The following is a 17,167-nucleotide window of genomic DNA, read 5'->3' as shown; positions in this document are numbered from 1 at the left end:
GTGCTTTAGACGGACAGGTTTGGTGAAGACAGAAGCAACAGAGAAAAATATGTGTTTGTGTGAAACACCAGGAACCTCACGGGCAGTTAGTAAAGCAGATTAGAGAGAGAATACCTGAGAAAGAGAGAAAAAGCACAGATAGACGAAGCACGACAACATGGATGAATGAAACAACTGTGGGGATTTAGAGAAAAATTGCATATTTCTTGGATTCACTTTACAAATTGATAGCTGGCAGTGAATCAATACGTATTGAGTTTTAGACTAAACCAAACTTGTTTATTTTACTCATTGCTTACATACATCAATGGAGGCATACAGAAGGCATACTTGAAGATGAAAAGGAAAAAATAACAACATTGAAAGCCACAAAATTAAACAATGTTTGATGTAAAATTATTATACCTATTACCTATTACACTTACTTAACACATAGTTTTCTTAAAATTTCTTAAAGCATTGTTGGTTAAGGGCTTGTAAGTAAGCATTTCACTGTAAGGTGAATTAAAGCATTGTTGGTTAAGGGCTTGTAAGTAAGCATTTCACTGTAAGGTGAATTGTATTTGGCACATGTGACATAAAATTTGATATGATAAAATCCATTTGCCATGTCCAGATCTGCATGTGCTTTAAGAGTAGGATAAAGCACAAACAGACCCGGAACCAGGCTGCTAATCCATTGTTCTCGCCTGAAGTAGGCACTCACCCAGCAGCCTTATCCCAGTCATCCTCATCGTATCTCCCATCGTAGAGGTGGGAGTGGTGGGTAAGGGCGGTAAGGCCAGTGGAGGYGAGGTGAGTCCGGGTCGGTTTGGTGCGTCTCCACTCGTTAGGCTGGAAGGTCAAATCTGCAGCTCTGTGGAGATACGTTCCTGAACACAAAGGACAAAAACAAACATAAATACACATGATAACATTCTACCCACCCCTAACAACTGATTTCAGGACAGTCATGTGAGAATAGCAATCGTCTAAAGTGGCCTAAGCTGTTTGTCTAAACTGGTAATGACTGTGCGGCCGTGTTCTGTCCTCACCTTGGCTGCCGTAGCCAGTGTCGATGCCGGAACCGTCCCAGGAGCTCATGGCAGAGTACACGCTGGGCCCGGTGGCAGAGTACACCCCTGAGTGTTTACTGGTCTTCTGGGAGTCAGTCAGCTCATCCTCTGTGTCGCTCAGGAATCCTGCCTGCTCSGACATCTGCTGCCCATCCGATTCTGCATGGGAACAGAGAGAGAAAGTGAATGGAAAGTCAAGAGAGAATCCTAACTCAACGTAATGAAATGTAATGTATTTATGTCAATGAAACTCTTCAAACAAATACAAGGCTCGGCATGCCCTTCCATGCATACTTTTTTTTGAAAGCAACTTGATTAACAAACTTAACAACAGTAGTACATACCGTCTTGGCGTTTCTTGATCTTAAGGGTGACAGTCTCTCCGGCCATCTGGAGTAGATGGATGGCCTCACTCAGGGGTTTCCCCTTCAGACTCACACAGTTGATGGCCARGACACGGTCCCCTACATGGATGGCACCAGTCCTATAGACAGAAGACAATATGACAAGGGGCGTCTTCCTTTGAAGGAAGACGCCCCTTGTCATTTCCTAGGGTATCATGAGACAACAGATATACATATCAGGGCCTATTACAAACATTAGATAAGATAAGTAAACAAGAAGGTAATTGGTTGTTCAAACCACCTAAAACCAACTTGGGCATAGAGGAYGGGAATAACAGCTCAAATGACATGCTGTAACGCCCTTAAACAAGTGTATGAACTTGTCTAGTGACAAAATGCAAATACTTTTTAGTTTTGTGTGCCAACACTAAGGATAGGGGGAAAACACTGCAGCTAAGCAGTCACTACTTCACAGCTCTGTTCTTTTACCTGAAGCACATAACTTCTGTGAGAGGTTTTGCTGAGAAAGCGACTTCCTGCTATCCTGTGGAAACCTGAGCTGTGTTCAAATACTCATACTAACCACACTCACCGTACTATCTGTGACGTGAATTGAGTGTATAGAATGCTTTAGTCATAGTATGGATATAGTTAGTATGCCAAGAGTTCCCGGATGTCGTACTAAATTTGCCAAAATATGAAGTATACACGCAAAGGACACTATTTCCGTACTTTAGGGCCCATAATGCAATTCTTCAGGAAATGGCAGTGGCTTCACATTGTTTTCAGATTTGAAGAAAATGGCGGAAAATATTCGCCGCCGAAGTACAACGAGAGCGGATACAAATTCATTGCTTTAACTAATTACAAGAAATGTTAAGAACACGTTGAGCAATGTAATAAATGACTTTTCAAATAAATTACCGTACACGTTATGTTGGCTGACAAATTGTTAGCTAAGCTGTCCTTATTAATTAAGAACCACATAGCATATCAATACAGCAGTATGTACCGGTATGTTAGCCAGCTACCTAACGTTAGTTGGCTACTTACACGTCAAACTTGCCAGTATATTAACTACAGGCTAACTACCCAGCGTTTATTGACTTGATCATTCCCGCCATTCTTAGCTTAGCTAAATGGTATAGTCGTTGTGCCTTCTCAATGGACATTCGGGTGCTTTCAAAAATTCGCTTTCAGAGCACTCTCGTCTGAGTGTACCAGAGCACAGAATAATGAATTTATGAGCGCTCAACACCCGTTGAATATGGCAGACGTAATTCAATTGTTGCCAACAGCACAGTTAGTCACCCACACTATGGATAACATGAAAACTGCCTAACCAGCTCTACTAGGGCGAGTAAAATGATCAGTGGGCTCATTTGTGCCTGGAAGTAGCTAGCAAGTTAGCCAACGTTAGCTTGGGTGCTTGACTGCCGTTGTAAGGTCAGAACACTCAAATCAACCCTACTCCCGAGCGTTCAGTATGCGCTCCGAGAGCGAAACGCTCTGAATTTACGAGCACACTCTGGCACTCCAGATTGAATTTAAGAACCCACCCGAAGTCGTAAAATGTCTARCTAGTAATTTGTTATGCTAACTAGCTAGCAAGAGGTTGCATAGCAACAACATCAACTTCCCGTAGACAGGAGAAGAGCTAGTACGCTCAACTGAAAAGAGACTGTTTATAGTATACTAAAATGAACTAATAGTATATAGTATGTAGTATATACTCATTAAGTACGTAGTATACAGTATGTTAGTATGGGTATTCGAACACAGCTCTAGTGTTTGAGCCTCCTAACCAAGAGAGTAGCAAAGAGCTGATTAAGCAARCAACAGACCAGACAGCTATTGTTTATTGACATATTTTACACAGTGTGGCTTTGAGGGTGTGGCAAAAATCACAGTTTGTTGGGTCCTTATTTCAACCGTAAATCACAACCATAATAGTAGAGTCGAGGTGCATCTCAATAGTCCAACCGTCTAAAGAGGCTTCGACTATCTAWATATTATAGATCTATCTATTAAAGAATTGTACAGAAAATCCAGACAGAAAACAGATCCCGGGTAGGCATCCTCCATATTGCTTTCACCTACAGCCTGTCTATACATACAGTACAGATGAAGCAGAGGAGACAAGGAAAGGCTTTTGACACCTATGGAGCCAGTCTACGGGAGAATATCAATGATATACTCATCGTGTCCTCTCTCCTCGCCTCCTTCTCAAAACCCATTAGAGGAGAAGGTCAGAGGGGAGAGGACGCGAGGAGTATGCAATTGAGATCTTCCCTATAGTCTCATCACCTCGAACCACTCTTATAATAGGAGCGCCAACCTCATGCCCCTAACACCTGAACCCCAACCCTCTCACCGTTCAGCCAGGCCCTTCTTGGTGAGGCCTGAGATGACGATAGGGTCAAAAGGCTCCTCTGTGCCTGAGATGGTAATACCCAGCGGGCCGTTGTAACGCTTCAGCTCCACTGTGTAGATAATGGAACCAGACATCTCCAGCTCATCTGACAGGGAGAGAGAGAGCGCGCATAACCACACATGCTCAGAACATGTATAAATATGACAGTTATTACATAAGGGATAAATTAGACCAAAAATAAATTGCACACTAGCTAGCACACATCAGACATGAGTAACAAATKAAACATGTAAAAACAGGCCACTTGACAAATCAAAGCACCATGACACTCTATACTTCATTTTACAGTTCTTTTTCAGATGGTATTTTACATAAAAATGTGCGAAAACAGTGGGCACTTACAGCACAACCACACATCACATTAACTTTCTTATGACAATGGTATGTAATGATGTTTGTTTATACTAGGTAAATAGACAGCAATGTTTTGATACAGTCTGGAGATGTGTCCATTAGGGAATTCAACCTCACTGGACAGAAATCTGTACTTTCAACCAACCTCTCCACGCAATACTGCATCTTTATTGTTGAAGCATGACTCTGTGTTCATCCTACCAGCGTTATCCTCGTCCTTCTGGATCCGGAGCTTGACCATGTCCTCTGCCTGCTGCAGCACGTGCATGGCGTCCTCCATGGTGCAGTTCTCCAGACGCACRTTGTCGATGGCCAGCAGCCTGTCCCCTGGCTCCAAMGTGCCTGTCCTATTAGCAGGCAGGGGAGAGGAGGGCAACAAATCAAACCAGATAAAACATAAAGTGATACTTGTCTGTTTGTACCTGACATTCGCTTTGCATCTTAAAAGATACTATTACCAGGGCCCTGTTTTTCCTGGTAAGGTCACATGGTGAGGAAAAACTCCTGCTCATGACTAGTATCACTGCATTTCAGACTTAGCTAACACCAGAACAGAGGCAGTAAAGCACGTAATTCGTTTCGAGTCATCTAAAAACTGGATGTTTCTTTGCTTATCAGTCTGACTCCCCATGTGATTGGGATGTGGGACATACCTGTGGGCTATGCTTCCTTTTCGGATGTCAGAGATGATGAGAGCTTTTTCGGGTCTCTTGCTTGCTGTTCAGACAGAGACACCGTTACATGAAACGTTAATAACATCCACAGTGATAATAGCAGGGAATAGAAATCACATTGATCAGTAGTTACCTGTAGCCCACATTATTTTCATTTGCTCTGGATACATGCATGCTCCACTTTAGTGCACCCACCCACAACAGTCCCACATCATTGCATATATAACACGTTCACCGTTGGCTTGCCCTACTACTACCTTCAGTATATGTGGTATCACTTCCCTAAAATCCTCTCTGTGCTTACAGAGAATTTCTGTCCTTTGTTTTTCCAGGCTTGTTAAAGTGTGAAAGAGTTGATGATAAATGCTTGTATTAGACCACCATTACTCATCAGACATAATTAGGCAGTAGCTTTCAGTCTAAGAGACCAGTCATGGATCACAGAGCATTGATCCACAGAGAGAGAGAGACAGAAACTCAATTASACCCAACCAAATCAWGAGAAAACAAAAAGATAATTATTTCCAATGTGTCAAGTAATTAACAAAAGAACTGAGCAAACTAGAATGTTATTTGGCCTTAAGCAGAGARTACACAGCGGCAGAATACCTGACCACTGTGACTGACCCAAACTTAACGAAAGCTTTGACTATGTACAGACTCAGTGAGCATAGCCTTGCTTTTGAGAAAGGCCGCCGTAGGCAGACCTGGCTTTCAAGAGAAGACAGGCTATGTGCACACTGCCCAAAAAATGAGGTGGAAACTGAACTGCACCTCCTAACCTCCTGCCAAATGTATAACCATATTAGAGACACATATTTCCCTCAGATTACACAGATCCACAAAGAATTCGAAAACAAACCCGATTTTGATAAACTCCCATATCTACTGGGTGAAACACCACAACAGTGTGCCATCACAGCAGCAAGATTGGTGACCTGTTGCCACAAGAAAAGGTCAACCAGTGAAGAACAAACACCATTGTAAATACAACCCATATTTATGCTTATTTATTTCCCCTTTTGTACTTTAACCATTTGTACATTGTTACAACACTGTATATATACATAATATGACATTTGTAATGTCTTTATTCTTTTGGAACTTTGAGTATAATGTTTACTGTTCATTTTTATTGTTTATTTCACTTTGGTATATTATCTACTTCACTTGCTTTGGCAATGTTAACATATGTTTCCCATACGGATAAAGCCCCTTGAATTTAATTGAGATTGAATTGATATGAAGGCCAAGGATTCTAATGTTGGGCTACGTCGCCCCCTGCTGTTCGCATCTGGTATTCTCACCACTGATTGTGATGCCAAGTTCTACTCCCCTCCTCTTGGGCAGTTTCACATGGAACGTGCCACTACTTGGAACCACTGATTCTAATTGGGGACAAAAACATGAAATGAACAGATTGATTAAAGCATAAATAACACAAATTCAGACTGTCCTTTTAACTCATATTAAGGAAACATGTACTAACTATGACTGTGATACAGTATTACAGTATTGACTCACCTTGCTATCTTAAGATGAATGCACTACCTAAAGTCGCTCTGGCTAAAATATAAATGGATGAAAGCGATGCCATTTCCAACTTTGATAAACAAACGTTAAAGAAAATAAAAAGGCTATACCTGCTACATCAAACTCGACCTCCAGAGTGACCTTATTGGCCAAAGCGGCATTTCGCAGTAGTTGATTGGCTTCCTCCAGTGTTCCATCCTCTGTAGGGATTCTGTTGATTAACAGGAGTCTGTCCCCCACCTGCAGAAGTCCACATCTGACAACACAAAGCAGTTAGAAGATAAAAATTGAGGAAAAAGGGTAATTGTGTGTGGCATTCAGCATATTTTAGATGAAAATATAAAACTCATTTTCATAGTGAATGTGGCCTTTATACAGTTAGACTAGACAGACATTTATCCAAATGACCAGGTGTCACAAACTGTTTTCCCCAATACTTCTCTCATTTATGGCCCATTTCCCAGACCCAGATTAAGCCAACTCTGAAACCAAAAAGCATTTTCAGCGGAGACCATGAGAGTCCTGSTGTAAAGCAATAAGAAACCTTATCCATGTTGACTAATACCATGAATCTGTTATATGGAGCGAATACACATATACAGATCCATCTTGTTTTCTTTACTCTCATGTAGATTTCAGATATAAGTATCAGTCAATTTARGTAAATTCATTAGGCCCTAATCTAATACACACCTTAAATCTTTAAAAAATGGTAGGGGTGTGGATCAGAAAACTAGTTCGTATATGGTGTGACCACCATTTGCCTCATGCAGCGTGACATCTCCTTCACATAGAGTTGATCAGGCTGTTGATTGTGGCCCGTGGAATGTTGTCACACTCTTCAATGGCTGTGCGAAGTTGCTGGATATTGGCGGTAACTGGAACACGCAGTCATCCAGAGCATCCCAAACATGCTCAATGGGTGACATGTCTGGTGAGTATGCAAGCTATGGAAGAACTGGGACACTTTCAGCTACCAGGAATTGTGTACAGATGCTTGCGACATGGGGCTGTGCATTATCATGCTGAAACATGAGGTGATGGCAGCGGATGAATGGCACAACAATGGGCCTCAATCTCATCACGGTATCTCTGTGCATTCAAATTCCCATCAATAAAATGCATTGTGTTTGTTGACAGTAGCTTATCCCTGCCCATAACTTAACCCCACCGCCACTATGGGGCACTCTGTTCACCAGGTTGACATCAGCAAACCGCCCGCCCACACGACACCATAGATGCTGCCTGCCATCTGGCCGCTACAGTTCAAACCGGGATTCATCCGTGAAGAGCACACTTCTCCAACGTGCCCAGTGGCCATTGAAGATGAGTATTTGCCCACTGAAGTCAGTTACGACGCCAAACTTTAGTAAGATCAAGTCCTTGGACGACGAGCACGGAGACAAGCTTCCCTGAGACGGTTTCTGACAGTTTGTGCAGAAATTCTTTGGTTGTGCAAACCCACAGTTTCATCAGCTGTCTGGGTGGCTGGTCTCAGACAATCCCGCAGATAAATAAGCCGGATGTGGAGGTCCTGGGCTGGTGTGGTTTTGAGGCCAGTTGGAAGTACTGCCAAATTCTCTAAAACTACGTTGGAGGCGGCTTATAGTAGAGAAATTAACATTCAATTATCTGACAACAGCGCTGGTGGACATTCCTGCAGTCAGCATGCCAATTTCATGCTCCCTCAAAACATGAAACACCTGCGGCATTGTGGTTGTGACAAAACTGCACATTTTAGTGTGGCTTTCATCGTCCCCAGCACAAGGTGTACCTGTGTAATGATCATGCTGTTTAATCAGCTTCTTGATATTGCACACCTGTCAGGTAGATGGATTCACTTGGCAAAGGAGAAATGCTCACAAAAAGGGATGTAAACTAATTTGTGCACAAAATCTGAGAGAACTAAGGTTTTTGTGCATATGGACAATTTCTGGGATCTTTTATTTCAGCTCATGAAACATGGGACCAACACTTTACATGTTGCGTTTATATTTGTCCTTTTGATCTCCTCTCACTGACAACTGCCATCAATAATCCACTGAGTCAGGACCCTGAAGGGCACAATCAATTCATGTTGTTACATTTTTGATTTGTTTCAACTGGTCCTTCCTGTCTTCTTCTGAGCAATGGGAAACCTTTAAGTAAACTTATTTTCCCGGAAAAATGACTAACATTGAATCGATATGTCACCTGAGTTGAACAAATCTCGATCGTCTCTCTGACAACGAAATGACTCTTCGCCTTGCTTGACCTTGAATAAGGGTGCAGACACTTCACCAAACCACTTCCATTACGCACACACACAAACACACATGCACCCACAAACCCACACTCCTACTGTACAATCAGACACGTACTTACTTCCATGATAACATAATGATCAGGACAAACACATAGGAGCACTGTGAACTAGGATTCATTCACTAACCACTGCAATTCATTTACCTTCGCGCCAGGGCTGAGGCGAACATCACAATACGACGTTCTGCTTGAGTCACTCCCTCCCAACGGCAGGAGCCTTTTAATGGTATTACACCACCCAGGGGACAAGGCCTTCTCTTGTTCATACAGGCATTACCATTAATCTTACAAGACAAGGAGAGAGACCACACACTGGCCTAATCGGTGCTCGCTGTTAATTGGCCTGTATCGTTTTACCTCAATCAATAAACAGAGAACAAATGCAAGGATCAAAATGAAGAGTGTTGAAGTGTGGTGTGACAAATAAACTACCGGGAAAGTAGACTAGAATGCTTCTCACAAAAACAGATTCTAATACCACTGCAGSTATTCCAATTACATCAAAGCAAAGTGGCTAATGGAATTGATAGGACACAGTGTATCGAACACTGACGTCTTGGGATAGGTAGGAGACCCAGATTAATACTCCTCAGAGAAAGCAGTGACTCGCCTCATCACTCCTGATGATGCCCCACCATCCTCTTGAGTGACTAACACACTGTGCGTCTCTGTGTGGAAGGCCGTGTGCGCACATGCATCTCTGTGTGTGTTTGTGGGTCACCTTTCGGCAGGGCTGTCGGGCTCGATGAAGCGGATGACTGGGGGAGCGGACAGGGTCTCTGTGGAATAGACACCCCCCTGCAGCTGAACCCCAAACCCTAGGAGTGGATCCCCCCTCAGGAYGACCTCGCTGGTCTCCACGTGAACAACCTGACCCCCAGGGCCCACTGAGCTGGATGATAGGGACACTGGTAGGGGGGTTGGATGGATAGGAGGAAGAGAGAAAGAAAAAAATGGTTAGAGTGAAAAGAGCGTGAGAGAGAGAAAGGGAAAGTGAGTGTTTGAGAGTGAARAGAAGAGAGTGAGTCAGCTATCAGTCTTTCCATCAGTCATCTTAGTCTAYGTCAGTGATCCGTCATCAGAGCGGTCACCACTTTGACGAGGGGAGGCCGGGTAAATTCTCAAACTATTAGAAAACGCTGTTATGAATTCACATGAAAAAAACAATCCACATACGTGAGCTCTTGTGCTCCTTACTCCGCTGGCATCTCTTGTGTGTAGTGCTGTGGGGGCTTGTGGGAGCGACGGGGGGGATGGGGCAGGGYAGGGTGCTGCTGCCCTGACTGCTGCTGTACCCTGAGGTGGCTGTAGAGGAAGGGGAGAAGCCACCACACACCAGAGCTGAAAGGACACATGCTCATAACATCAAACCAATGCAAAGAGAAATCCCCTTCAAGGTAGAATAATRYAACTCGCCACTTGACCTGTAACTCCACGTGGGCTACATATGATGCTAATACAAAGTCAATGATATCATATCATTGGGATCATATCTAGGATCATTAACCCAAAAAGTGACTGATGATCAACAGCAACTCAAAATACATACGTGCAACAAGGAAAAGGCTATATACTGTACTATACCCAGCAGCATATTCACACATTCCAACTTACATTTGCAGTGGTCCTGCTGGTTGAGCTGGTGGCTGGGACTGCTCCATGTCTTGCAGTGTTGGGTGTGGCTGTAGTTGGCAGTGGGCTCCCAGTGGTGAAGGTTACTTTTCTGTACTTTCACTACGGTCACAAATAAACAAAACGACATTCAATAATTGTTTATTAGGAAAACCTGGGGCAGCAGGTAGCCTAGTGGTTAGAGCGTTGGACTAGTAACCGAAATGTTGCAAGATCGAATCCCTGAGCTGACATGGTAAAAATCTATCGTTCTGCCCCTGAACAAGGCAGTTAACCCACTGTTCCTAGGCCGTCATTGAAAATAMGATTTTTTTCTTAAATGACTTGCCTAGTTAAATAAAGGTAAAGTAAAAAAATCACACAAAAAAAAAAAAATCGCTCTCTCTGCTCAGGCATGGCAATGTGCTAAATTCTACCCATGAAATCCTGCTTTCCTTTCCATGTCTAAATTTACTCCACACAGAGCCTGCAGGATAACACCATGCAGAGTAATTGATATTTAATGTTTTCTTCATGGTACGCTAGATAATCCTGTGGCATAATGTATTTTTGTCAACACAGGAAAAKCTGTGAAACACATTTAATTTAATGGAGCAAAGAACGACAGAATGGCTGATCTTCCTTTTTTAAGTTCATTAACAAGCTTCAACAAAGCTKCATGCAGATTGGAGAGCATTTAAACATTTCACTTTGGAAGAAAGAAAAATAAACTGTTTAAAAAACACTGTCAGGTCAGTCAGAACTGACTCTCACTGAGCTAATACTGCCTTGAGTAAAGAGAAGACATGCCATGAGAACCTGCCTTCATTGAACACAGCTGAAACCCCAAAAGCTGATTGCAGATAATGCCTCTGTCATGATGATAAGGCATTTCTCACCTCTCTCCTGATTGGCAGGCCAATACTGACCAATTGAGCGTGAGCTGTCAGTGTCACACCTGAGGATAAAGGGTCTGCATACAAAGGTTCGGCTTGCTCCTAGCAGAACTCGGCTAGGTAAAGCGACAGTCTGTGCTCGCATATTCCCTAAAGACCTTCGCTTGAAAAACAAGAAAAAGGCTGAAATATTACTGTTGTTTGTCCCTGCTAATACAAAGTAGCAACAACATTTTAACAATATTTTACCTTTATTTAACTAGGCAAGCCAGTTAAGAACAAATTCTTATTTACAATGACAGCCTACCCCGGCCAAACCCGGACGATGCTGGGCCAATTGTGCGCCGCCCTATGGGACTCCCAATCATGACCGGATGTGATAGAGCCTGGATTCAAACCGTAGTGTAGTGTGAACCGTAGTGAACTGTAGCCTCTTGCACTGAGATGCAGTGCCTTAGACCGCTGCGCCACTCGGGAGCCTTAGCTAGAAACACTTCCTGAAATTAGTCAGAATTAAGAAATCTGTCATAAAAAAGTCTTAGTCGCACAATTTTACATCTCACTAAGATGTTTGGTGCAGTAGTTCTCAAGTGAAAATGTTTGCATTGAAACTAGTCTCTCATTGACAACACGTTCATGTTTCCACTCCTACTAGAAGTTGTACTGTTGATCAAGTAGTAATTTTCAACAACAACACAAATTGTGAGCACTTACAGCCCCCCCCCCCCAAAAAAAATGCCTAACATACTGACCAGACTGGACACGTCGCGTGCGCAAGCGTTTCAAAATAAATTTAGAAATCCATGTTATTCAATTATTGCTCGCGAGCGTCTGCGATGCCAAGTGCTAAAATAGAACTCCTTTCTATTTCTGACGCAGATCGCACTGAAAGTCCTGCCTCTCCCATCTCCTCATTGGTTTATAGAAGCAGGTACCCATGTGCCATTTCCTCATTGGTTATACCCACGTGGGTGATTGAAAGACGAAATGTTTTGCCGGTTGTCGTGGTAAAAGTGTAGATGCCAATCACCATATAAATTCAAAGATGAAAAAGCCTGGAAGGAGGAGAGATGACTAGAAACGATTCGGTTGGCCGTTTTATGTGTGGATTAATTGTCGGAGTAGAAGACCTTGTGCATTTCAGGTAAAATAACAACTCAATGTTTATATCCCAGGACATATTAGCTAGCAACAGCAAGCTAGCTAAATAGGACAAATTAGCTAGCAAGTGCAAGCTAACTAGCTAAATTGCCATGTTTAATACTTTTCGACYTGTCCCCAAATTAATGTAATTGGTTCAGAGTTTGTTTTGATATTTTAACCTGCGTGTCGTGATCGCGTTTGGTGTAGGGAGACAAAATACATTTATGCACGATAGCGCACGATAGCGCACGATAGCGCACGCGCGCAGCCGGTTTGGGTTCCGTGCAAAAACTGTTTTGACTGATAAGCTTTATTCGGTTGGGTGAAAAGTTCATGTGATTGGAGACAGATGCCACACAATTAAGCAATAAGCCACAAGGAGGTGTGGTATATGGCCAAGATACCGCGGCTAAGGGATGTACTTACGCATGACACAACACAGAGTGCCTGGACACAGCYCTTAGCCGTGGTAAATTGGCCATATATCACAAACCCCCAGRTGCCTTATTGCTATTATAAACTGGTTACCAATGTAATTAGAGCAGTAAAAATAAATGTTTTGTCAAACCCATGGTATACGTTCTGATATACCATGGCTGTCAGCCAAATCAGCACTCAGGGCTCGAACCACCCAGTTTATAACAGAGAATAATGACTGTTCTGAAATGTTCCACTTTTTTGATTGCATTTACAGTGTCGATAGACTTGACTCCTTTTACAAATTATTTGTATTCTTAAATGCTATAAAGCACAGGTTATAGCCGAAAGATAAAGCATTGGATGTTATTTTCWATGTATTAAAACCAAATTGTTTATGAAACAGTCAAAGGAAAAATGTGGAGTTATGCTCCACACTTGAACGCACCCAAACCTTGCAGCTATATTTAACGAGGAGAATTACACACGGCAGTAATCCTCAGTGCTCCATTWGTACAGTCTTAATCTGTGACAGCCTCCCCCCTCACATGGAAGGGTTTGCAGGAAACATGTTAATACACTACATGACCAAAAGTATGTGGACACCCACTCGTCGAACATCTCATTCCAAATCATAGGCATCAATATAGAGTTGGTCCCCCAACGATAACAGCCTACACTCCTCAAGGAAGGCTTTCCACTAGATGTTGGAACATTGCTGTGGGTACTTGCTTCCATTCAGCTTCAAGAGCATTAGTAAGGTCGGGCACTGATAGTTGGGCGATTAGGCCTGGCTAGCAGTCAGMRTTCCAATTCACCCCGAAGGTGTACGATGGGGTTGAGGTCAGGGCTCTGTGCAGGACAGTCAAGTWCTTCCACACCGACCTCATCAAACCATTTCTGTATGGACCACTCTTTGTGCAATGGGTCATTGTCATGCTGAAACAGGAAAGGGCCTTCCCCAAACTGTTGCCTCAAAGTTGGTAGCACAGAATTGTCTAGAATGTCATTGTATGCTGTAGCGCTAAGATTTCCCTTCACTGGAACTAAGTGGACTAGCCCGAACCATGAAAAACAGCCCCAGRTTATTATTCCTCCCCCATCAAACTTTGCAGTTGGCACTATGCATTGGAGCAGGTAGCGTTCTCCTGGCATCATCCAAACCCAGATTCAACCGTCGGAACTGTCAGATGGTGAAGCGCAATCCATCATATCCCATTGAACGCGTTTCCACTGTCCAGAGTCAATGGCCACCGAGCTACATTCAGCAGACGCTTGGCATTCACATGTGATCTTAGGCTGTGTTGTGGCTGTTTAGCCATCGAAATTAATTTCATGAAGCTCCCGACTAACTAAGTTCTTGTGCTGTTGCTTCCAGAGGCAGTATTGACTCGGTAGTGAGTGTTGCAACCGAGAGACAAGACATCTTACACACGCACAAACCAATTCACGCACTCGCCAATCGTGTTTGTGAGCTATGCTAGTGCGCACACCACTCATTCGCACGCGACCCGTTCGGTCACTCCTAGACGTTCCACTTCAAATAACGCACATTACAGTTGACGGCGGGAGCTCAACCTAGGCAGACTACTTGACGAAGTGACTTGTGGAAAGGTGGCTCACCATGACGTGCCAATGTTTGAAAAGTCACTGAGCTCTCAGAATACATTTCCTGAAGTTTGTACCTATGCAGAATTGCAGGCTGTGTGCCGTCGCTCTAACTAAACTGTCAGCATGGGTTGTGGCGAATGCCGATCCACTCTTCAGACATCGCAAACCGCGTGTGCACATACTTTTGTATCTATAGTGAAATTAAACCCATGCATGTCTTCCCAACAATTCAACACCTGGTTAATCCAGCGGTGAGAGTGAGAGGTAACGAATTGTAAAGTCTTATGAAATGATCTTAGCGAACTACCCCAACTCCATCTCACATCCGTGGTTCCTGTACCTTGGGCTCTGCAGCCTATAGAGATAAAACTCCACTAGAGGAGTGCTCTAAGAACTCCTTTTCCTATTCATAAACTGGGAGGGAGAGGGAGGAAGAGAACGGATTTTTCGCATGCCATCATCGTTTACTAAATCCCCCCGCGAGGATTAGACACACAATTGGCATTTTTTGAGTAATCACAGTTGTATCATTCACTTCTGTTGTGTTGTAGCATTTATAATCATCTAACTCCGATTACTATTCCCGCTTTGACAAACTTTATAATCATAAATCTAAGTTACAAGACAAGAAATAAAACTGAACATTTTATAAAACTAAACACGGAAATATAATGGTGATCGGAAACTGTCGCTCCTGAGGAGTTGTCACCTGTTTTAGCGACCACATACGTGCCTGTAACCAGACCACTAAGTAATCTGCCTGAATGACTCGACCGAGCACTCCACGTCTGTAGCCTGAAAGTGCTTTGAAAGAGCTGGTCATGACTCCAATCAACACATTATCCCCAGAACCCTAGACCCACTCCTTGCTATGGGCAGACACCCACCAACCCAACAGATCCACAGATGATGCAATCTCTATTGCACTCCACACTGCCCTTTCCCACCTGGACAAAAGGAACACCTACGTGAGAATGCTATTCATTGACTACAGCTCAGCGTTCAACACCATAGTGCGCTCAAAGCTCATCAATAAGCTAAGGACCCTGGTACTAAACACCTCCCTCTGCAACTGGGGGCGGTTCTTGTCGGACCGCCCCCTGGTGGCAAGGTCAGGTAACAACACATCTGCCACGCTGATCCTCAACACAGGGGCCCCTCAGGGGTTCGTGCTCAGTCCCATCCTGTACTCTCTGTTTACTCATGACTGCACCGCCAGGCACGACTCCAACACCATCATTAAGTTTGCCGATGACACAACATTGGCCTGATCACTGACCACGACGAGACAGCCTATTGGGAGGATGTCAGAGACCTGGCCGTGTGGTGCCAGGACAACCTCTCCCTCAATGTGATCAAGACAAAGGAGATGATTGTGGACTACAGAAAAAAGAGGGCCGAGCAGGAATGCCTAATATCTGGGTAGCCATTTAACTAAATGTTCAGGAGTCTTATGGCTTGGGTAGAAGCTGTTTAGAAGCCTCTTGACCTAGACTTGGCGCTCGGTACCGCTTGCCGTGCGGTAGCAGAGAGAACAGTCTATGACTAGAGTGGCTGGAGTCTTTGACAATTATTAGGGCCTTCCTCTGACACCGCCTGGTATAGAGGTCCTGAATGGCAGGAAGCTTGGCCCCAGTGATGTACTGGGCCGTACGCAGTACCCTCTTAGAGCCTTGCGATTGGAGGCCGAGCAGTTGCCATACCAGGCAGTGATGCAACCAGTCAGGATGCTCTCGATGGTGCAGCTGTTTTGAGGATCTGAGGACCCATGCCAAATCTTTTCAGTCTCCTGAGGGGGAATAGGTTTTGTTGTGCCTCTTCACGACTGTCTTTGGTGTGCTTGGGCCATGTTCGTTTGTTGGTGATGTGGACACCAAGGAACTTGAAGCTCTCAACTTGCTCCACTGCAGCCCCGTCGATGAGAATGGGGGCATGCTCGGCCCTCTTTTTTCTGTAGTCCACAATCATCTCCTTTGTCTTGATCACATTGAGGGAGAGGTTGTCCTGGCACCACACGGCCAGGGTCTCTGACATCCTCCCAATAGGCTGTCTCGTCGTGGTCAGTGATCAGGCCAATGTTGTGTCATCGGCAAACTTAATGATGGTGTTGGAGTCGTGCCTGGCGTGCAGTCATGAGTAAACAGAGAGTACAGGATGGGACTGAGCACGAACCCCTGAGGGGCCCCTGTGTTGAGGATCAGCGTGGCAGATGTGTTGTTACCTGACCTTGCCACCAGGGGGCGGTCCGACAAGAACCGCCCCCAGTTGCAGAGGAGGTGTTTAGTACCAGGTCCTTAGCTTATTGATGAGCTTTGAGCGCACTATGGTGTTGAACGCTGAGCTGTAGTCAATGAATAGCATTCTCACGTAGGTGTTTCCTTTTGTCCAGGTGGGAAAGGGCAGTGTGGAGTGCAATAGAGATTGCATCATCTGTGGATCTGTTGGGGCGGTATGGCAAATTGGAGTGGGTCTAGGGTTTCTGGATAATGGTGTTGATGTGAGTCATGACAGCCTTTCAAAGCACTTTCATGGCTACAGACGTGAGTGCTACGGGTCGGTAGTCATTCAGGCAGATTACCTTAGTGTTCTTGGTTACAGGCACTATGGTGGTCTGCTTAAAACATGTTGGTATTACAGACTCGGACAGGGAAGGTTGAAAATGTCAGTTTTTATTTCCTTTGTTTGACTGACTTTATATTTATGATTATAAAATGTCAGTTTTTATTCTTTGTTTGACTGACTTTATATTTATGATTATAAAATGTTCAGTTTTTATTTCCTTCAAACTTGG

The 17,167-nt window shown here is 43.9% G+C and overlaps 1 protein-coding gene across 1 annotated transcript in view; it reads right to left on the bottom strand.

The window, feature by feature from the left end:
• LOC111966879 (glutamate receptor-interacting protein 2-like) overlaps window positions 1–17,167 on the bottom strand; it is a 36,068-nt gene that overhangs the window by 6,096 nt on the left and 12,805 nt on the right. The window contains exons 8-18 of the mRNA XM_023991834.2: window positions 10,313–10,432; window positions 9,875–10,039; window positions 9,420–9,606; window positions 6,505–6,650; window positions 6,169–6,249; window positions 4,841–4,904; window positions 4,389–4,534; window positions 3,774–3,918; window positions 1,400–1,539; window positions 1,035–1,214; window positions 707–872 (exon numbers count right to left, since the gene is read on the bottom strand). Coding sequence (XP_023847602.2) covers window positions 707–872; window positions 1,035–1,214; window positions 1,400–1,539; window positions 3,774–3,918; window positions 4,389–4,534; window positions 4,841–4,904; window positions 6,169–6,249; window positions 6,505–6,650; window positions 9,420–9,606; window positions 9,875–10,039; window positions 10,313–10,432 — 1,540 coding nt within the window. The remainder of the gene's footprint in view (window positions 1–706; window positions 873–1,034; window positions 1,215–1,399; window positions 1,540–3,773; window positions 3,919–4,388; window positions 4,535–4,840; window positions 4,905–6,168; window positions 6,250–6,504; window positions 6,651–9,419; window positions 9,607–9,874; window positions 10,040–10,312; window positions 10,433–17,167) is intronic.

The sequence above is a fragment of the Salvelinus sp. IW2-2015 genome, linkage group LG7 (assembly GCF_002910315.2).
Source record: "Salvelinus sp. IW2-2015 linkage group LG7, ASM291031v2, whole genome shotgun sequence".
In the NCBI taxonomy this organism is placed as follows: Eukaryota; Metazoa; Chordata; class Actinopteri; order Salmoniformes; family Salmonidae; genus Salvelinus; species Salvelinus sp. IW2-2015.
This window is presented reverse-complemented; position numbering and strand designations above follow the sequence as displayed.